General features: G+C 40.7%; 1 protein-coding gene across 1 annotated transcript in view; it reads right to left on the bottom strand.

Moving 5' to 3' along the window:
- The window catches only part of GRID2 (glutamate ionotropic receptor delta type subunit 2), a 1,023,752-nt gene that overhangs the window by 338,914 nt on the left and 661,787 nt on the right, over nt 1-23,051 (bottom strand). The window contains exons 6-7 of the mRNA XM_073340701.2: nt 16,341-16,514; nt 3,302-3,463 (exon numbers count right to left, since the gene is read on the bottom strand). Coding sequence (XP_073196802.1) covers nt 3,302-3,463; nt 16,341-16,514 — 336 coding nt within the window. The remainder of the gene's footprint in view (nt 1-3,301; nt 3,464-16,340; nt 16,515-23,051) is intronic.

Genomic DNA, 23,051 nt, shown 5'->3' with positions numbered 1-23,051 from the left:
GTTTTCCTCTCACAGTTATTTTTCCTGTAGTGTGTCATATTTTTCCCTCTCTCCCTCCCTTCTATACAGTGCTGTTTGAGGAACCCACCTCTCCTTCAAACTCACTGCTCTCTTCTGGGGTTCCCCAGCTCTCTCTTTGCTCCCTTCCCACAAACTCTTACTCATTGTCCTCCCCACCTAACCTATTATTCAGATTCTCTTTTCTTCATTTTCACACACACAAACCCTGCCCACCAGACATAGCCTCTGCCCCTTTCCAGATACGCACAAGCATTTCTACTCTGACACACATTGCCATACATGCACCAATGCTCTCAGACAACCCCGCCTTTTCTCAGAAACACCCTAGTCACTGCTCCCTCCCTTTTGGGAAATGGGCAGAAGGAGACTAAGAGGGGGTCTTTTTCCTGTCCTAGAGCAGAATGTCTCCCGGCTAATACACTCATCAGGGCTCAACTCACTCTGTCTTATCTAGTCTCAGACAAGGCAGAGCCAGCTAAATCCTAAGCATTTGCTCAGCACTGGGCTGCACTTCGCTGAAGGGGACCGAGGAGAGAGATCTTCAGTGGGGAGGAGAACATCGGGAGTGTGATTGGATCTTCGATGTTCAGTGATGCCAGGGCAAGGGATGAGGGAGGGAAAAAGGCAGAGCACGCGGACCAAATTGGAAGCAGATGAAGGAATCCTCAATAGGGAAAGGGTGTCTGTTTTTAAAAAGTTTTCTGCCACTTCCATCAGTTCTGCCACTTTTGACGTAGACATGGTCTGCCTATGGTAGCAACAGTCATGTCTGGCCTGCATTCTACCAAAACTACAAAGTAGGGATCCTGCAAGACTCCTACAAAGGGGCTTTGTGTGTTCAAAGGAAAAGGGAAGCATAGCATAAAGAGAGAAAGCCACCTCTCCATGCAATTCCAGCACTGGCCCATGAACGTAGGCTCCTGTTCATGTGTGGAAGTGGAGGGCTACATACACATGGGAGCCTGTGCATTTGGATTGGATTTCAGCTTTGGAACAACTGTAGCCTTTTGCTCTTGAAGAATCCTCTTCTGTCAACACAGTACAGTACAAACAATACTCAGAGGTGCCTTCAGTTTATAAACTTTGGCTTCTCACCAAAGCCAATTTTTGCAATCGGGGCCAGGAGAGACAAAGGCAAGGAACTCAACCTTTGGCTAGGGCTGCACATTTCAGGAATTACCACACCTTCCGTTAATTCACGAGTGGTCTAACCCACATCCCTTACAGAGTGTTTTAATTTGCTCCTGCCTTCTCAAAGACTTTCATATTTCCTTTGATTGGTCATTTCTCTTCATATTTCAAGGAGAATCGCTTCACAGATTAATCTTCACACAGTGTAGGTCTTGTGTGAAAGGTCATGGGAGGACTTTGTTTTATTAATCATCCTGTTATAAAAGGCAGGAAATGGAAAAAGACAAACTGGAAATGTTAGTGAGGATGACATGGCAAAGAATTTAATAAACGCTGCAGCATTTGAAAGCAAAAAGCTGACAGTGTGGTAAGAAACAGCAAAAATGATGCTCATGCAGGAGAATTGGAATGGTCCGTGTCACAAGCAAGCTAAGAAAAAAAATAGAAATGCAGTCAGCCGTCTCTCTCAAGGCTGTGTATCCCTAGACTCAGTTTAGAGAATGTGACACGGCTGGTTATATTTGTCTGAAATGTCCCATTCAGATAACAAGTGTTAATCCTGATGGGAAAAGGTAAAGTGTGATTGTTGGCTGAGTGACCCACTCAGGTATGAGTAAGTAAATGGAAGTAGCCCTCAGAGAGAAGGGTGCGTGCTAGGATTTAGCAAAGACAGTTCCCGAGGAAGGAGACCCTAGGAACAAGCAAGACTGAGAAGGTGTAGTGTTAAGATAAAATAAACATAGGAGCAGCCAAATCTACTTGATGGATTTCTCTGGTAACTTAAGTACCATTGTAAAAGCACTTAAGCTACTTCCTGCCCCCTGGTATAAAAGGCATGGCGTAGGTGTCCCTACATGCTGGTGAACTCCAGATACCAGAATGGGTGTCAGTATCATACAAACTGGGCCTGAGGCTACTTTGCTTTACACCAGGATTAGTGCAGATTGGCCCCAGGATTGGGAACAGCATGAAGCTGGTTGAAAGAAGCCATCTTTGTTGTTGCCAAGTATACCCTGCTCTGGTAGGGCTTAGGAGCTGACCCAAAACAGCTGCCTCTTGTTACTTTAAAAAGTGTTATGTTTTCTATGTTAACTGACTTTTGAAAAAAAGACACTTTAATTCTTCTTAAAATAAGATTAAACGATTTTGTAATTTTTGAAAATCAATGTAGTTTTCCTTCATTAATACAATATATGAAGTGCCAGCACTGTGTAAATATACACTGCATGTACATCATTACCGGAAAAATATTGACAAATTGGAAGGATTTCAAACAAGAGATATTAATATGATTATGAATCCGGCTGCACTGACTTATGAGGAAAGATTAAACAGACAAAATATGTATTTCTTGGCTTGGTGCTAACCAGGGAATGCCATGGTGATAGTCTACAAATATTTGAAAGGTATAAACAACAAAAAAAGGAAAGGGACAACTCGGAATAATTGTATAACATTAAATGCCAGAAAATTAGACTGAGTATCAAGAAAAGGTTTCTTGACCCTGAGTATAATTAGGATATGAAATAACATTCCAAGAGAAACAGTGGAAGCTGGACAGAGCAGCTTCCTTGGGAAACAAAGCTGGACAAAGCAATATAAATTATACCATAGAGAACAATCCTGTACTGGCAGGGTATAGACTAGATGACTTAATAGGGTTTTTCTGGCTCTGATTTGTATGATTCTATTACATTATGCCTGCAGAATTTTAATAATGAATTGCACAGAATATTAGCTGGATGCAATTGTTCCAACCTTTTTTTAAAAAAAAAACTGTTTTACTGACGAAGGAAGAACTGTAATTCTAATATCAATTATCCTAGAAAAATTGGTCTGTGTTTTTTTTACCTTCCTACCTCCTAGGCATAATAATAATGTGATTTTTTTTTTGTGCTTGAAATACCCCTGGGTCTGATATTCAGCAACCATAATATTTTTTTTTCAAATATGCCCATTACAAAATAACAAAACAAAACAAAAAAATCTTTAAGGAGAGTTTTCCATTAGAACTTTTTTTGTCATTGCACTAATGCTATTGCTTTTGGAAAGACACTGCTGCGAGCAAAAATAGAGCACCTTTCATCAAATGGGATTTATTCCTCGCTGGAATAGAAACTAAAGAGAACGAAATATAGGAGGAAGGTACCTTCTTGATGGTATCCAGCATGGATCGCCCTCCTTGCCAAGGTTTGGAATTCTTTCTGATACAAGTCAGGCTAGCCATGCTATGCCACTTCCGGTCCTCCAGCTTCTTATGAAAAGCATTAGCCAACAAAAGCACAGTGTCATATATGTAGAGGTTTGAAATCTGTAAAGAGATTAGAGATTGATTATTAGCAGTTAGTGGACACATGCTGGCAGACAAAAACAGAATTCATAATCTGTTTTCCTCAGCTGTTTGTTACCCACCCTGTCAATAACTACACAATTTGCTTCATATTAAACAGCTTTAAAAAAACCTATTAAAATAACCATGCCTTAGCTATGCTATCATCAACAATTTAGGGCCCTGATCCTGCAATGAGAGTCACATGGACTACCTCCACTCCTACGTGAGGCACCGGGGCCCCATTACCTGCACAGATCCAGCTGCAGGATTGGGGCCTAAATTATTATCAGTTTCTCCTGTTTCTAGTCAATTTCTAAACAATTTCATTATCTGGGTCTCAAGCACTAGTATATTTTGCAATGTCTGGGCTTCCCACGTGGTAGGTGGACTTATGCATAAATGTATAAGAGTCAGCCAGCTCCTGGGCACCTGATGGTGGCCTAGGGTAGCTCTGCAGCACCATGCCTCAAATTTTTCCAAAATCTTTCAGCAACAGAACTCAGTGGTATCTCTCCCTAATAATCCAAAACAAATCACTCCAGTCTCCAGCTAGACCCAGCCCCATCTCCAGGAGGGTTTGTTCTCTTGCTCTGTATCCCACCCCCACAACCAGGGTTTCTTGCCTGCAGCCTGGCCTCTCCAAGGGTCTACAACTCCTCTCCAGCCCCATACACACGTTTCTTCACTTAGCTCTTCCCCAGAAGTCCTGATTGAGTCACATGACCTCCATCTTGCCCACCTGGGGAGGCAAGCTAATTATGTCACAGATGGGATGGGTTTTTCTCACTTTGTGACACTCAACAACTGGAATTTATTTTTTTCCCCAAAGCTTTTTACCAAACCAGCATTTTGAGGCAAATATGGCCTGTTAATGGCCCACATTTTCTTCTTCATTTTGTGAATCATTGTGGCATTTATCATGTAATTTTAGGATTTTCAATCAATCAGTCAGTGTATTTCTCAGTACGCTCAGTTCAGGTAACTGAAATGGGGAACACGAAATGAGAGAGTGAGATGTTCTAGTCCCTATTATGAAACTCTCTGCATATGGAACTCTCAGTGAAGCCAGGATTTGCAAAACACTCACTTGTGCTCACTTCTGTTTGATTACTTTATCATATTTAAAATAGAAATTCTGAAATTTTTAGTAACTTAGCGTCGGCACTAGGTGCTCCCTATGCTTCAGTGAAAAAATGTCAGTGCCTCGTGAGGCTATTTCAGCATTGTAAGAATTCCATAATGGTAATATATTAACATATTAAATGTACATATAAGGTCTGTTTCTGCAATGCAATGAGTGCCTTTGCTTTCCATTAATGTCTATGGAAGCTGAGGGCTCTTAGCGCCTAACACCATTAAACTCTTATACTATATATATATTTATGCCCAGAAGTTTAAGTGCAGCATCCAGCAGAGGATATCGAAGCTCCACAGAAGAAACAGAAATAACCTGCCTCCCCCTCTTCCGGTTATCACGATTTACTTTTTTATATATTTATTTATTAAATGCATATTCGCAAGTTCAGTCAGACATTAATGATAAGATATAATTCAGTATGAAGTAATAAAGAAACAGAATTCACAAGCTCTTCTGAAACAAAAAATTTACACAATGGCTTTTTGCAGTCATCTCTGTCCTCAGATGGCAGGGGCAGGTGTCCTGCTGATGCTATCATAAAGAGACATCATTAACTGCATCTGACAACATGGTGCTCAGAAGCAATATTAAGTTAGAAAACTGAATCATATCAAGGACATTTGAGAACACTCTTTTCAGATCATCTATCAGTCACTTAAAGTTCATGGGCCTGTGGCTGTCTAGGGGAAATTCAGCGTTTCCTGAGCTACACCAGAAGGGGTTCTGGACACAGTTGCCAACTTTCATGTGATAAATAAGCACCCCAACTTTCACAATAAGCCAAAAATCAAGCTAATCCCATTTAAAAACAAGCCCAAAACAAGCCAATCCCTAAGAACCCCAACACTATGTGACTAGATCTCCCGGTGTGCAGTCTGGGACTGTGGTGGGCCCACTGTGCACCCCAGACTCTCTCTCCCCCCTTGCCTTTTCTTGCCAGGAGCTGATCAAAAAAAGAAGCAACAAGCTACCAGCCAAACAAGCAACAAGCCAAAAACTAGCCAACAAGCAACTCACAAGCAATTAAGTCAAAAACAAGCCCAATTTCGGGGAGGGAGGTTCCGTGGATTTGGCATGTCTGGTTCTGAAGTGTTCCTGGTATCTGAAAACTAATTAGACAGTGACTATTAGCTATTTGATGCAGGATTGGTTTTTGTTTCAATGCTGCTAAGATCAATTTCTCAGCACTGCTTGCATTCGTAAGAGGTGGTGGCCCCAAAGATAAAAAAATGAAGATTTACAGTACTCAGCTGTCCCTAAAGATCTTAGCAGAAGAGGGAGACCTAAAAATGAGATGGATAATGAGGTGGAGGTTCAGGCTGCTGGGGACTCCTTTATTTTGTGGCAGAAAACATCGTAAAGCTAGGGAAGTCTTGTAGCCAGTTAAAAGGAAGGGCCAGTTAGGAAGGAAGGAGTTCCTGAAGAGGCTGATTCAGATATTCAAGGGTCCAAATAGCATCTGAAAATTATGACACTCCAAATATGACTTTTTGCCCATCCTACGAATAAATTGTATAAAGGCAGCATATGCATTGTGCAGGCTCCAACTTGCAGTGACTTATACTGGCTCTGACTCTTCCATAGGCTGATCCCCATAGATTTCTACACAAGCCTTTTGCTACTTACTCTCACCTCTCCCAGGAATCCAAGGAAGGCTTCCTCTGCCTCTCTCCTTTACCAGGAGTTCCAAGCACTTGCTGCTTTCTTTGCCTCCCAAATTTCCACAGCAAGTTCTAGTCTGCCTTTTTCCATAAACCTTCCATGATTCTTCATTACCACTACAAACGCAACATTAATAGCTACTCAGAGAACTTCTGACTCTCCCATGTTTTTTCTTTTCCTCAATCATTCCATGTTTTGGAAGGTTTCTTTTCACCATTAAACCAACTTCCCCTACAACTCTGCTGGTTCTGAACGTTTCTGTTTTAGAATTCAGAGGTCTAACATGAATAAGGTTGCTTGTTTCCTTTTTAACTCAGAGGTTAGACATCACACCTGTGAATGACAAGATTAGAGACACGGATGACTAAATCCTCCTGTGTTGTAAATCAGTGTCACTCCAAGGCTGTGCTAGTTTACACCAGCTGAGCATCCAGCCCAGACTAGATAACAGTATACTCTTTCAATAACTTAGATCACCTACTATTGCACTACCCAGAACTTCAAGGGTTGATGTATTTCAACTAAAGTCTTATTTCCTCAAAGAAGTTTGCCCCACATTAACTTGCAGCTCGGGGAAATCGAAGAATGGGAAATAAATTATCTCCTGCTATAATAATATAGATGCCTGGGCTGAAAAAAACCTCTAGGGAGGAAAGACAATAAGGTCACCAATAAGACCAAATTAGTACATAAAAGCTACAAATCCCAAGTCGTAATTTCCCAACAAGATGACATTTTTTAATGTAATTTCTGTAACTTAATATCATGGGACTAGGAAATCTTTTGTCACTGTTCACACAGCGGAATACACGTATTAATTTAGGAGCAATTTAGCTGTGTTTACATCAAGTGTTAATAGGACACAAGTGTACAGGGTTCAGCAGGCATTGGCAATTTTTTAGTCCTTTACCAATATTTTAGCTCAGCATTTATGGCACCATTGGTCTCTGATAATACAATATTAAATGCACTAGACTTAATTTCTGTTTCTGCAAAATCCTATCCCCTCTTGGAAGTGTGTTGCATGAATCATAGTCCTGGTATGCATGACAGGGAGGCAATTTAAAGATTGTTCTGTACATTTATGGCTCTGCAACATAACTGTAACAAGATGTTTCATGCACTGTGTATCTTAGTTGTTGATATTCTGCTTATTCCAAATCTCCTCAAACTTAGTAGTCTTTTGCAGAGGTGGACAGCCATTGGAATTAAGCAGCAGCACTTAATTAGATGATCTCCTGCCTGCCAAGAATGCAAAATGAAGATGTCTGGTAACCACATAAAATTCCAGGAGAAAGAAAGAAAGTTAATACAAGCAGTCTTGTTCTGTTCAGATAGCATAATTCTGAGGACAATTGCAAACTATTCAACTGAACTAGAGGAGCACAATAATATCTAATTTCATACAATTACCTAACACCCTAAAGACCTGATTCCAATCCCATTTAAATGACAGTTTGGTACAATGCATATTTCACACAGCAGAGACTGGACTCAAAAAATTATGTAACCATGGTTATATTTTAGGTATGTTCTTCTGGTTAAGACACTGCACTGGAATTGGGACTCAGGAAAACTGGGTGAAATGTCCTGCTCTACCATAGACTTCTTGCGTGATGTTGGGGTACGCTGCTTAATCCAGCTGTACCTAAATTCCCTCTTCCATCAACCATAGATACCAACATTTTTTCTCTTCCACCCCTTTCAGAATGCGTGCTCTACCAAGCAGCGACTGTCCCTTACTACGTGTCTGTGAAGTTTTGGTTTGGGCCCACAGGTGCTTATGCAATAGCAATAAAAATAATAATTTCCTGCGGCTACTTTTATCATAATTATCATTGACCTGCACATTTCAACCATAATTACGTGCAGAATAACCTTATTTAACTCTGATGACATGTTGATTTTTTAATCATGCAAAGCAACCAAGAAATCATTACCACAAACATTACACTCATCCAGTATGTGGAATAGGGACAATTTTGTTTTTAATGCCCTCCCTTGTAAATGTAAATAATTTCGTATTCCATTTCCCATTTTCAGCCAGAGTCATCCTTTTCTTTCTGTGTTAACACAACATTTGTTGAAGAAATATTTTTAATAGCTCTGCACATGGGCTTAATTCTCATATTCCTTTTTACAAATATTTTACCTTTTTTTCCCCTCTAGGCATCTGCGATACAGTACAAATTCAAAAAAAGTTTTTAAATAAAATTGGACCTAATATTCCAGAAAAAAAAAACCCAAACAGCTTCTTTAAGGAAAAGCAAAAGAAAATGGGTAAGAAATAAACTGTGAAAATCAACCACTGAAAATCTGATCACATCCAGCCACACCTTAAATCCCTTCTCCAGGGCTTCCAGGTCCAATTCAAGATGCCATGTGCACAACCACCTCTTTGCTCTTGGTTCTTTTCACGCCATGCATGTCCCCCTTGCTGCATCCAAAAATGTCTAACCACTACTTTTGTTTCTTTTTTCCATTCTTGCCTCTCTACTTTGTTTCATATAGCCCCTTGCACCTGGGATCCCTTTCTGACACACACTGTCTTGCATCTACCCTGGTCTCCTTCACCCTCCATGTCTTCTTCTAAACCTACAAGCCTTAGTTATCCCTAAAAAAACAAGGTCCCAGATGTAATGAAAACAAGGTCCCAGATGAAAAATAAAATAAATCTTGGAACCTATATGATATACACAATAGCAACTGAATCTACCTACCATATGATCTCACTGCTGTCACTTGACTAAAACTAGCTCTAATGAGGAAAATAAACCAAATATAACAAAATATTCCCACTCGATTTATCTGCCCCCATGTTTTTCTTTAAGTCACAGCTGCATGTTTTGCATATTGAAAACATGTTTTTATTACTGCCAGCAGCCTAGCACAGAAAATACAGCTATAGATGAGCCAAGCTGATTTTATTTTGCCTCCTCATGTACCACCAATAAAACTGTCAGCTAAGTTCTGATTCCAGAATCTTTATATATTGTTGATGGTGATGTAAAGGGCACAAAGAACCCAGCTTTGTTTTTCATATTCCAGGGTAAACGTGCAGTGCTAGCAGTTACAATAATCTTCCCTCCCTCCTTGTAAATTGGAAATATTTGATATGGGAGTGCTTTAGAGAAAATAAATAATTCCATCTCTTCCATTCCCAGAGCACATTTCTGACTAGTCATACTTTGATGGCATAGAAAAAGGTTAGAGTGTTTTAGACGTATAAAGGATTCTGTGTTCCTATAAACATTACTTTGTACTATTGTAGGGCACTACAAAAGGGCAGTGGACAAGCCCTGTAGTTGTCTTTAGCCTGTGCAACATGGGAAGTCACTTGGTATACCATCTTCACATATCTGATTCTCCGTATAATTTGTAATACTGTCATAATTTTATCCAAAATTGTCTTAATGTATATGTATGTGTGTGTGTGTATATATATATATATATATATACACACACACACACTCACACACACAATGCACATTCACCCCGGGAAAATATCAGAAACAACATTTTGAAATATCAAAATCCTCTACAAAATGGAATTACTTTTTTCCTTACAGCTCTAGTTAATACTTCTATTCTTGTCTGCAGTGCTGTTGGAGTTATGTTGGTTCCAGGATGTTAGAGGGACAAGATGGGTGAGGTATGGACCACTTCTATGAGTGAAAGAGACAAGCCCTCTGTATAAGCTTAAAAGCTTGTCCCAACCAGCAGAAGTTGGTCTTATAAAATACATTACCGCACCCATCTTGTCACTCCTATTCTTGAAAGATGTGCTGTGATCATGACCTCAGTTTCACATTTCACCCGAAAGACATCAACAGTACCTCCTAAAACCATCCTGCTGAAGTGGATCTGTGCAATCGAGTTAACATTGTTGAACCTGTTGAACCTAAGTTGTTTCCAGAGATCTTCTATCCACATATTAGCACTACCCAACCCTGCTTAACTTCTAAAAGTATCACGCAGAGGGAGCTATGACTACAGGTATTTCTTTTAACAAATAAATTGCTTATTGGCTGCTTCGCTTTCGATTTTACACCTCTCACACCTCCTCAGAAAAGTAGCGTCTGGAGCCATAGGTCTCAAATCCAGGCCTCTGGGACTGCCTCGGGAACCTTACCTTCCCACAAATATATGCAAGCTGAATGGAAACTTTTTAAAAACACCATAATAGAGGCTCAAACTATACGTATACCCCAAATAAAAACAACAATAATAAAAAAAACAGTAAGGAAACAAATAAACAAAAAAAAAAACCCAAACAAACCCAAAAACGGGGGAAGGGCCTCAATGACTAAACAACAGAGTAAAAGAGTAGTATAATCGGGCAGGCAAAAAAGAATTTGAAGACCAACTAGCAAAAGACATGAAAACGAACAGCAATTTTGTTAAGTACATCAGAAGCAGAAAGCCTGCCAAACAATCAGTGGAGCCACTGGACGATTGAGGTACTAAAGGCACACTCAAGGAAGATAGGTCCGTTGTGGAGAAGCCAAATGAATTCTTTGCATCAGTCTTCACTGCAGAGGATGTGAGGGAGAATCCCACACCTGAGCCACTTTTAGGTGACAAATCTGAGGAACTCTTGTCTCAGAGTGAGGTGTCAGTAGAGAAGTTTTTGGAAGTAATTGATAAATTAAACAGCGATAGGTCTTCAGGACCAGATTCACCCAAGAGTTGTGAAGGAACTCAAATATGAAATTGCAGAACTACTAACTATGGTATGTAACCTATCACTTAAAACAGCTTCTATACCAGAGAACTTGCACATAGCTAATGTAAAGCCAATTTTTAAAAAAGGCTCCAGAGGTGATCCTGGCAATAACAGGCCAGTAAGTCTAACTTCGGTACCAGGCAAGTTGGTTGAAACTACAGTAAAGAACAGAATTATCAGACACATAAATGAAGAAATGAACAAAATAAGAGTCAACACGGCTTTTGTAAAGGGAAGTCATGCCTCACCAATCTCTTAGAATTCTTGGAGGGGGTCACCAAACACGTGGACAAGGGTAATCCAGAGGATATAGTGTACGGTGACTTTCAGAAAGCTTTTGACAAGGTCCCTCACCAAAGGCTCTTAAGCAAAGTAAGCAGTCATGGGATAAGAGGGAAGGTTCTCTCATGGTAACTGGTTAAAAGACAGGAAACAAAGGGTAGGAATAAATGGTTTGTTTTCACAGTGGAGAGAGGTAAATAGTGGTGTCTCCCAGGGGTCTGTACTGAGAATAGTGCTGTTCAACGTATTCCATAAATGATCTGGAAAAAAGGTAAACAATGAGGTGGCAAAATTTGCAGATGATACAAAATTACAGAAGATAGTTAAGTCCAAAGCAGACTGGGAAGAGTTACAAAGGGATCTCACAAAACTGGGTGACTGGGTAACAAAATGGCAAATGAAATTCAATACTGATAAATTCAAAGTAATGCACATTGGAAAACATAATCCCTAAAATACATACATTATGATGGGGTATGGAGTCACCGTGGATAGTTCTCTGAAAACATCTGTTCAATGTGCAGGAGCAATCAAAAAAGCTAACAATGTTAGGAACCATTAGGAAAGGGATAGATAATAAGACAGAAAATATCCTAATGGGCACTACATAAATCCATAATGTGCCCACACCTTGAATCCTGCATGCAGTTCTGATCGCCCCATCCCAAGAAGATATATTAGAATTGAAAGTAGAGAAGGGCAATCCTAAAAATGATTAGGAATATGGAACAGCTTCCATATGGGGGCAGATAAAAAGCCTGGGGCTGTTCAGTTTAGAAAAGAGATGTTTAAGGGGGGATATGATAGAAGTCTATAAAATCAGGAATAAGGAAATGTTATTTACTCCTATAGGTGCTGGAAGTAGGAGTGTGGGGGGTGCTACGGCTTGAAGTGGTTTCCATTATATACAAGGTTTACACTTTGGTCCAATGGCTCTCAGTACCCTCACTATAAAAATAGTTCCAGAACCCCTGTTTGCTCCTGCATATAAACACAAGAACCAGAGGTCACTCAGTGAAATAAACAGACAGCCGATTTAAAACAAACTTAAGAAAGTATTTCAAACAATGCACAGTCTTCCTTCAGAACTCATTGGCAGGGGATATTGTGAAGGCCAAAAGCATAACTGACTTCAAACAAGATTTAGATATGTTCATGGGGAATAGGTCCATCAATGGCTGTTAGCCAAGACAGTCAGGGATGCAACCCTATGCTCTGGGTGTCCCTAATCCTCTGACTGCCAGAAGCTTGGACTGGACATCAGAAGATGGATCGCTCATAAACTGCCCTGTTCTGTTAATTCCCTCTGAAGCATCTGGCATCGACCACTATCAGAAGACAGCATAGATGTATAATTGGAATGAACAACAGTGTTGACGACCAGGCTGTGAGTGGTCAGTTCTGGTGGTAAAAGAGAGAGTTAGGCCTACTAGTTAGAGCTGGGACTAGGGTAGGCATAGTCCAGGAAATGAGCTAAGGGTCAGTACCAGAAGCCAAATGCCACAGCTTTGGAGGAGGGGGTAAACCAGTGTTATAAGCCAAAGGCAGTGCCAAGAATCAGTACCACAGAGACAGAAGTTGAATGTCAGAACCGGAGAGTCGACTAGAGTCATAAGCCAGAGGCGGAGCTGGGGGTCGAATCTAGAAGTCTGAAGCCAGAGGGGAGCAGGGACTGGAACAAGGGCAAGTGCAGCTCTGGGAGTGGTAGGTGATGAAGAGCCACTGACCTGCTGTGGAGGCCAGGCTTATAAACAGGACTGCTAAACCAGCAGCCACTCAGGGGTTGTGGCCACTGTGACTTCCAAGGCAGCGTATGTGGGCTCCTTGGTTGCCTAGTAATGCGCTTAGTCACAGAGCAGGCCAGCAGCTGCTCCTAGCTGGTCTGGTCACTGAACATATAGCCATTCTTATGTTCTTATTCCCTGTATGTACCGGGTCGCGGGGGGAGGGGGACTGCAAGCAAGACACCTTTTTTAAACCTGGTCCTGCACTCTGCATAGCCATAACTTTGACAGAACTGAGACGAACTAGGCTTAATAGCACACAAAGGCCCTGAGCTTCTAAACACATATGTGAACTCAACCGTGTGAGTGACTGTGTGGCCAGACCCCTGCAACTCCTTCGGGGCACAAGGATCTGTCAGCTTGAAGTCAGTTGCAAAACTGGGCCCTCCAGTAGTATAGTCATAAAGATTAAGGCAAGAAGGGACCACTTGATTATCTAGTCTGACCTGTATATCACAGAGCACCGACATCACCCAGCACCAGCATGCTAAACCCTTCAAAGGAATGAGACCCACACAATAGTAGACTATTACATGCCACAGGCAGAGAATAGGAACAATGGCAGGGAAATGGTTAAATGAGATATACTCAGATAATCCTGGCTGCAGAGGAAGGCAACCTCTCCCCATTTCCTTCCCTCCCCCCACACGGTCAGGAAGGAAGGAAGGAATTTTCCCAACCTCACGTTTGCTGATCAGTTAGACCCTGAGAATGTGTGCAAGATTCAGCCAGTCAAGCACCTGACGGAGAGGATGCTCGGTGCCATCTCAGAGCCCCCATCCAACCCACCCAGTGTCCCATCTCCAGAAGTGGCCATCTTGATGCTTCAGAGGAAGGGGAAAAATCCCAGAATACATTCAGGGCGGAGTGGGAATAATCCCTTCCTGATTCCTTCTCATGGCCAGCTGCAACCCTGAAGCATGAGCTTTAGAAACCAGAAGTGACCCCCTTAGGGCTTTTGAGCCTTGCCCCCTACCATCACAAGCAAACCCATCATACAAGTGCACTCAAATTTGTTCAGCTCTCTATTAAAACGAATTAACTTGCTTGCCCCCACAACTCCTATTGGAAAGCTGTTCCAGAACCTCATCTCTTTGATGGTTAGAAACCTTCTTCTAATTTCCAGACTGAATTTGTTCATGGCCAGCTGATAGCCATTAGTTCTCGCACCAACATTGTCCTTCAACATAAATAGCTCTTCACCCTCCCTGGTATTTATCTCCCCCTGATTTAGCAAGATCAATCATATTCCCTCTCAGCCTTCTTTTAGTGAGACTAAACAAGCCCAGTTCTTCCAATCTCCTCTCACAAGATATGCCTTCCATAGCCAGGATCATCCTCATAGCTCTTCTCTGCACCTGTTCCAGTTTAAAATAGTTTTCCTTGTACATGGTGACCAGAAATGTACACACTATTCCAAATGAGGTCTTACTAATGCCTTGTAAAATGGAGTTAATACTTCTCCATCTCTATTGGAAATGCCTTGCTTGATACATCCTAGGATTGTATTTGCTCATACTGGTGGCTCATAAATATCCTATGATCAAACCATACACCAAGGTCTCTCTCCTTCTCTGTCGCCTCCAACTGATGAGCCCTGAAGTGTAGCAGAAATTCTTTTTATTAGACACTAACTGTACCACTGTGCACTGTGCTATTAAATTTCATCCCATTTCTGTCACTCCAGTCATCAATGTCATCCAGATCTTCCTGTATAGTATTCTAATCCTCCTCTGTATTGACAGTGTCTCCCAACTTCCCTCAGGTGGGAAGATTAATCAGCAGATTTTATTAGCACACTCCTACTTTTGCCCCAAGGTTATTAATAAAAAAATTTGGTAATACTGATCCCAAGGCCACTCCTTAAGGAACACTGCTAGTAACTTCTCCCTACTCTGGTAATATACCTTTCAGCACAACCTGCTGCCTTCTTTCCTTTAGCTAATTCCTTATCCACCTTACAATGCTTGTAATGGTCCCCATCTTCCCTAATTTAACTAATAATTTCTCACATGGTACATGTCAAATGCTTTATTGAAGTCCAAATGTTTTTGACCTACTACACTTCCCTTATCTAAAAAAATCAGTTAATTTCTCAAAGAAGGAAATCAGGTTGGTCTGGCATGACCCACTTTTGGTAAACCCATATTGCATTACATCCTCTTTTGCCATTTACCTCTATGAATTTACTCATTCTGATTGGGTTCAATTCCACCAAAATCATAATTAGAACTGGTCAAACACTCAAAAACAATTTTATCCAATATTTTCAGAATATTTTCTCTCTCAATTTTGATTTATTTCTTTTTTAATTTTCCGCTGACCGATTTTTTATTTCATTTTTTAAAGTAATATTTTATAAGTGATTTTTTAAAATTCCTGAATATTTTTACATTTTGAAAAAATCCCACCATTTGTTTATTGTGACATTTTAATATTGGAGCTGAGGAAAAACAAACAAAATGTAAGAGCTGCAAATGAAAAAAAACCCCAAAATATTAAAAGAAATTTTTGGAGAAAATTAAAATGTTTTGTCAAAAAAGTCTGTTTACTGAAAAAAGATCAATCTTAATTTAAACATTTTCAACCAATATTATTCATGACCGATCAGGAGCATAGAAGTGGATTTAAAAATACATGTTATCTCTTCTCTTTCACAGTCCATATATGGAATATGCTTGCAGTGGGTGGATGGTGGAATGTATTGGCATAAATGTGATATCTCCATGAAGTCAGTAAAATCTGTATTCAGAATCTGACAATAAGGCCACATAGGTACGTAAGTACAGATTTAGGTATTTAGCTTGAGACACTCAAATTTTAAAATGCTTGGTTCCAAATCTTTAGGCAGAAGCTCTCCAGGATGGTTTTACTAGTTTTACCAGTTCTGTGGCTTGAGAAACATGGTACGAGATTCTTATTGTGTGGCTCTGCAGAGGCAATTCTTGATGGAGAACTGGTAAACTACAGAACTCAGCAATTCAATACCCCTTCTTCTGGATGCTGAGCTGCTTCTCTCTGATTTCCATGCCTTGCTGCGGTTTAGGCGAGATACGTAGCTCAGGCTAGATATGTAGCTCTAGTCACCAAGATGGCACACCAAACAGCTAAGCCATTTCATTGTTTCATGCATGAACCATTAGGATATGCCACACAGAAGAATATTACAAATAAACAGAGTAAAGAATGACACTAAATTCAAATTTTCCCAGTAGCTGTCTGTAAAGCTAGCACACAGGCAAGGAAGTATTAGTATGAAGATACCTCCATGTTCTGGGAGAAGGGGTCCTTAGGATCACACAGTGATGAAGATATTCTGTGGTTGCCACGGAAACAGCGTTGACTGCTGTTCTGTGGGACTGGAAATGTCTGTCGAATAATTGTTAACCTTCCAATTGATCTTCTCACTAGCTCCTGCACATCCACATCATTTATTTCCTGTAAGATAAGATCAGGCATAGAATATGTACAAGAGTTAAAATATTGAAATGTCACCACCAGATTGTAAATGAAAAATAAACTGAAGATGTTGAGAGACATGGTATCACTGTACTGCATTTATTCAGTGCTGTCATGTCCTCAAATAAAAACACGTGTGTTCATTAAAATGAAGCCGACCATTTCTATAATCATATCTCTTGCTTAGATATGCTACACTGAAGCCTAAAGAGAGACCTCGAGGGTGTAACTGGGCTCAGATTGGGGTTTTTTCCCCTTTCCCTTTGATCTTTTACTTTAAAGTGTTTCACAACAGATAATAAGGACAGTAGGAAGACATAGTATAAAGTATTGCTAAGTGTGGCATTACATCAAGAGCTCTGGAGGTACAGACATTTGGGTCTTAAGTGTTCATTTCCTGGGAAAAGAATATCAAAATCCTATGCACAATTTAGTAGTTAACGAACCATTTATTGAAATGGGCACTGGGGGGGGAGAGAGAAAGAAAAGCATTAGGGCATTCAAGATTGTGTATGTGTTCTTGTCTATTGCAAGCTCTAATTTAAAACCTCCCTTTTATCCATAAGGTTTCTATTCTGGTTGAAAGCTGAGCACCCACAGCTCAGGACAGACACTTTAAAAAAAACTAAATAAATTACAAAGTTAACATTTATTGGATATTTTGGTTTGGAGAGGAATGTGGTATGAGGGTATGTGTGTATATGTAAAGAGTTGAGGCTACGCTGTTTTACACTAGCTGGGGATATGACCCTGAATTTGGTATGATTAATAGATTAATTAACTATAAAAACTGACCCAAACCTTTATTCAAAACTTGAACTTTTATCTTTTCTGAGGACTAAAAAGATAGCCCTAAAAATGGGGTTCTCATCTCTTTTTGTCTATATTTTTCTGCACAGACGCAAAGTTACTGAAATATTGTGTGGCACAACACAATTTATCTGAAGAGATTTCTCGCAAACATAGGGTCTGTCCCTCAGCAGAGTGAATCATTTGCTTATTTCCCCTAATGAGTCGACCCTGTTTATCAGAATGTACTTGATGTCCCATACATTTTGGAAACATAAGAGAGTAATGTTCCATGCTAAAGTTAGCAAAAATCCTATGAGAAATCTTGTTATACTGAAATATCCAACATGACTTTCAGACTGAAGAGGTTTAGGTAATCTTCTGCTGAATAGAAAATCTTTTGGATACCATTTAAAAAAAAATGAGACTTTTGAGGCTATGTCATCAGTAGTATGCAACTTAGAGTAGTAATTCTGCATTCCAATAGAAAGCAAACATTTTGAGGTATATTTCCCAAAGGTCTAAGGCCCAGCTTCCCCTCCTCCCTCCCACCCCTTTTTAAGCTTACGGCAAATGTATCTTTGTGTCTGTAAATGAATTACAGGAGCAAATCAGTGCACTTGTGCTTCTAACTTCATGGTCTGTGCCCATGATCGCATAGTTTGGAGGCACAAATATTCAAATTTAAAATCAAAATGCAGTTTCCTTTCTGCAAAAAGCAAACACCATACTTTTGAAAATGCTGGGTTTTAATTGTAAACACCAGTCCTGATGTATTTTTCTGGCTACAATGAACATGCTTAAAGCAAAATCTTCTGAAATGAATGGTTCAGATATAGCTCCATTTTTTTTAAAGCCATGGAGAAGAACATGCTAAGAGTTGTCAATTTTAACATCAATTCTCTTGACTACAATAAACCTATTTTATTCTTCTTCAGAGCATGTCATAGCTTTTGGCCTCATCTGTTATTTATGTTTTTATGAAATATAGATTTTTTTCTGCAAACAAAATAACACCTGGCATCAGCAGTGTCCAGTGTAATATCCTGCATTTCTGGTCGATTAATCCTTAATGTACCATAGATAATGGTTTCTCTCAGCTTAATATGCCGTCTTTTCATTTTCTCTGTGTCATTTCACTAGCTACAAGAAAGAAAAAAGTTGCTTCTTTGGCAAAATGCAGGTCATTTTTTAATACAACTGCAATATAATCATAGAGGACAGTTAAAAAGAATGTTATCTATATTCTACACCACACCTTTTAATCAATCATAGTACTCATGGGGAAGTTCACTATGCATGATAATTTGGTTTTTGTTCCACATCTTGCTTATATTGGAACAGAGAGGCTGATTTTTTTTTTCAATACTGTGAAAAATCATACCCACATGGCATGCTACACTGCCAACTAACATTTTATAAGAGGTTTTGACTTTTAGCTGTGCAAACATTTTATCATTTTTTCTCCCAAAAACACAGCATATTTTTTTTCTGTATTCAGCAGTTTTGTGCATTTTAATTAGAATTCTCTGGGTTTTGCCTCTAGGTCATTGCCACACTTCAGACATATTGTGTATTTTATAAGTATTTTCTGGAGACTAAAAGCAAAGTCCAAACAAACACCAAAGAGACAGGATCAATGTGGGAACTGTCAATGTGATGAAACAATATGACAAATAAACTGAACAGATTCATGACAAACATACTTGAAATTCTGTGGACTGTACTGGTATTATAATAAAGTTTTCTTTTTAGTTTAACGTTTCAATTGCAAAGCTGTTACCCACAAACCCAGCTTAAATCAGGACAATTTGATGAAAATAAATTTGCCTCATTCAATTAATTCTGTCAGTATTTTCTCTTGGGATTGACAGACAGCAAGAACCTGTTCTATTGTACAAAACAAGACTATCAGATCATTCTTCTCTGGTTCTAATTTTTAGATTTGAGCTGAAGAGATGGTCTATAATGACAACAAAACTAGATCAAGGGACTAATTCATAGGAGGAAACCATTTGCATTTCAATTTAAATGAAGGATATAAGGGTCGTTTGTAGTGTTGTAGCCTTGCTGGTCCCAAGAGACGAGAGAAACAAGTCAGTGAGGTAATATCTTTTATTAGACCAATTTCTGTCGGGGGAAGTGGCACACTTTTGACCTTCAGAGAGCTCTTTCTCAGGTACAAGTGACATTCTAGTTACCTTCTCCAGACATGAGGAAGAGTTCCATGAAACTCAAAATCTTGCACCTTCCACCAACAGAAGTTGGTCCAATGAAAGATATTACCTCACTTCCCTTCTCTCTATAGTATAAGAGTGCCAGATGATATATTTTACAAGTACTGAAAGCCAAAAAAGAAATAGAAAAACAGGATGCCAACTGGCCCAGTTTCTGGGCATAGTATGCATTAAAAAAAGATTCAGATTTTCTAAAGGTAATGGTTCAGTATCAATAGATTTTGATAGCTTGGGCCAAATCTTTTCCTTTTTCTCCTTGGGACCAAGACTAGGAAAGGTGTTGTCATTCATTCAAATGGAGTGAGGATAGAACTTGGAGAAGAAACCTAAGACAAGAATGAAAAACCAATTTGGCCACTCTGTGGGCCACGGATCAGGCCTCTAGAGCTAATGACCACTGCAGAGCTAGCTCATTCTGCCTGCTCTGAAGCAACCTACAGACATGTAGGTGGAAAGTGGCAGAGATGCACTGCTGTGGGTTTCAGAATACCAGTTTATATTAGTTACCACCTGCCTAACGTGAATGATGGCGAGAGGTAACTCAGCAATGTAACCCACATTTAGTGTTTGCCAGTTCCTGGAACTCTGAGCTGAGCCTCTAGCAAGCCCTATTCTATGGACTACAACAAAAATGGCTACCAAAGCCCTTTGACACCATTTCCCAGCATGGCTGGAGTCAGGTATACGGACAGAATAGACTAGACACCCCTGCTGAGGCCAATAGGAGACTTCTGAAGAGCATGATTGAACCAGCCTTTAGCTGGGCCAATGATAAGCCAGGTCTGCTCAGCCCCTCCATGATAAGGGGACAGCCTGACGCAAATGCAAAGATACAAGTTTCATTTTTGAGCACTGAGTTTGGGAGCCAAAAGACAGAGAAGCAGAACAGCTCAGGGAGTCTCTGATTAACTCCCCTTCCACTCAGAAGGAGTCTTTGAGGTGCAGTGAGACCTAGTCCATGGAACAGAACGTTCCAACCCTGCAGAGACCAGCAGCTATAATGGCAGAGATCTGACCTGGAGCTGGCTCTGGAGAGCCAGCCTACACCTCTGAAGAACCCCAGACCAGGGAGCCAGGAAAGCACCCTGTCCCACCTAGGGATGAAGACACAGTAAAGGCATCCTTTTGGTTTAAGCTGGCCAACATTCATAGAGCTGCAGCACGCCTCTCCACACCCATCACCATATCATTTGACTGGGAAGGTGGGGGGGAGGGAGGGATTATGAAAGTTATGAGTGTTGGGAGGTGAGGAACTTGGTTTATTTATGGTTAGTATTTATTAGTTAATCTAACCCTTTCCTTCTCCAGATCCTATTTTCCTGTTCCCAGTAATATCCCCCATTGTTATATTGTTTGGGGAATGTCATTCCTTGGCCATAGTTTGTGTTGATGTACTTCATTGTTTGCTGTGAACTGGATTTCATATGCCTGGCGAGCAATGATAGCATTATTCTTTTTCCCAAGGGAAGCACCCAGTGTGTCCCAGGCACAGTGAGGAGTCACTCTCGGTGGAGACACCAGCCATCACAAAAAAAGAACCCAGGACCCAACCCTTTTGAGGAGAGGGGAGAAGCCACTCTAAGTAGTAAGCACCAGAGAGAAAGCTTAAGCCACATCTCTGGGGAGGGGGTTATGAGAGTCTGCATTGGTGGCAAGCACAATACAGAAAATAGAGTAGTATAGAATACACGAGCTTTTGCAATTATTTTAAAATGGAAGTGTTTACTGAAGCTCCTTGTAATGGGGGTCTTCACCCCGGAATGTCCCTTGTGGCCTAGTGCAGCACTACAGTTAACTCCCTGCATCAGTTTCTGCTAATGCACTTTCAATAAGTCCAATGAGGCATGTGTATATTAAGTAGTGCCCCCTCAGCACTGTAATTAACTTTACCCAAAGGCAGAACATTACACAACTAGGCATTGACCTTAGCAAAGGGGCCACCAAATGAAACTAATGGGCAGCAGGTTTAAAACAAATAAAAGGAAGTTCTTCTTCACACAGCACAGTCATCCTGTAGAACTCCTTGCCTGAGGAGGTTGTGAAGGCTAGGACTATAACAGGGTTTAAAAGAGAACTGGATAAATTCATGGAGGTTAGGTTCATTAATGGCTATTAGCCAGGATGGGTAAGGAATAGTGTCCCTAGCCTCTGATTGTCAGAGGATGGCAGGAGAGAGATCACTTGATCGTTATCTGTTAGGTTCACTCCCTCTGGGGTACCTGGCATTGGCCACTGTCAGTAGACAGGATACTGGCCTGGATGGACCTTTGGTCTGACCCAGTATGGTCATTCTTATGTTCTTATGTTATGTTCATCCTAGTTGGAGGGGGAAGGGGCTGAGTTAACCTTAGTCCATCAACCCCCCTGATGTCCAAGTCCCTTACCCATAAAGCCCTATTGATCCAGAACCCTCTCCTGGAGAAAGGCCCTCTTGACTTCAGTTGGGGAAGTCTCTCTCGTCTTGGGCCAAGGTACCTGCAAAGGTCAAACCCACGATGACCCTTCCTTGGAACGGCATATAATTCCTTTGATCTGGGGCTGCTGCTGCTGCCTGTGAAGTCCTTCCATTGGGACCAGGTTTTGCTGAGGGTTGGCATTCATAGCTCCTTCCTTCTTGAGCCTCTCCAGCTAGGAGCACTCTTCTCTGGCCCCCTTTCCTGTTGAGCTCTCTCACCAGCTCCTTCTGAGAAGCCCTCCCTTTGGCACTTTCTCTTTCTGTGTACTGTTCCTCACGCCATCAGTCTTTGTTTCCCACAGGGAGTAGCTTCCGAGCCAGCTCCCCCTGAGGAGTTCTTTTCCCAGCATTTCTTCCCTGTGATCTCCCCTGCCTGAGCCCATATAACTGTTTATAAAGCCCAGGTATTCCTTAACTAATTGCCTAAATAGCTGGGCAGTAGTTAATTAATTATCCGCGGAGGGATGTTGGTTGTTTCATTCTCTTTAGCAGAGCCTGTCATAGGACCTGACCACCCTCCGGGGCCAGCTACCCTGTAATATCCCTCAAGTAATTATTCTGCATTAATCTACTGCATGTGTTAAAAATGTGCCATTACATAAATTAGTGAAATCCAATTAATTGCTTTCTGGGATCTATCACAACTTCAGAAGTTGACTCTTAATTTCACAGTATGACCTACCCCTAGCCTCATCTTCATAGTACTGTCTTGTACTTAAATAACAATGAAGAAACAGAACACAACAACTAGGACCCAGATATATAAAGCCAAATTCTGCATATGGATGCATGCATGTGAGCCTCCCATTTTAATCTGTTTGAGCTGTGTGCATGCATCCAAGGGCACCTTTTAACTGTTTGAAAAATGTGTAACTTTAATGGTTTGACATTTTTCAAAGATGTTTCACCTATAATAACTGTGAACAGTGCAAAGAGCTTTGGGCTGTCCTCCGAAGAGAGAACAGTAGGAGACAGGTGACAGCACTGGGCATAGCAGGATTACACTAGACAGTTTAACTAATAACTAAAGTAAGC

Source organism: Lepidochelys kempii, chromosome 4 (genome assembly GCF_965140285.1).
Source record: "Lepidochelys kempii isolate rLepKem1 chromosome 4, rLepKem1.hap1, whole genome shotgun sequence".
Taxonomy (NCBI): Eukaryota; Metazoa; Chordata; order Testudines; family Cheloniidae; genus Lepidochelys; species Lepidochelys kempii.
This window is presented reverse-complemented; position numbering and strand designations above follow the sequence as displayed.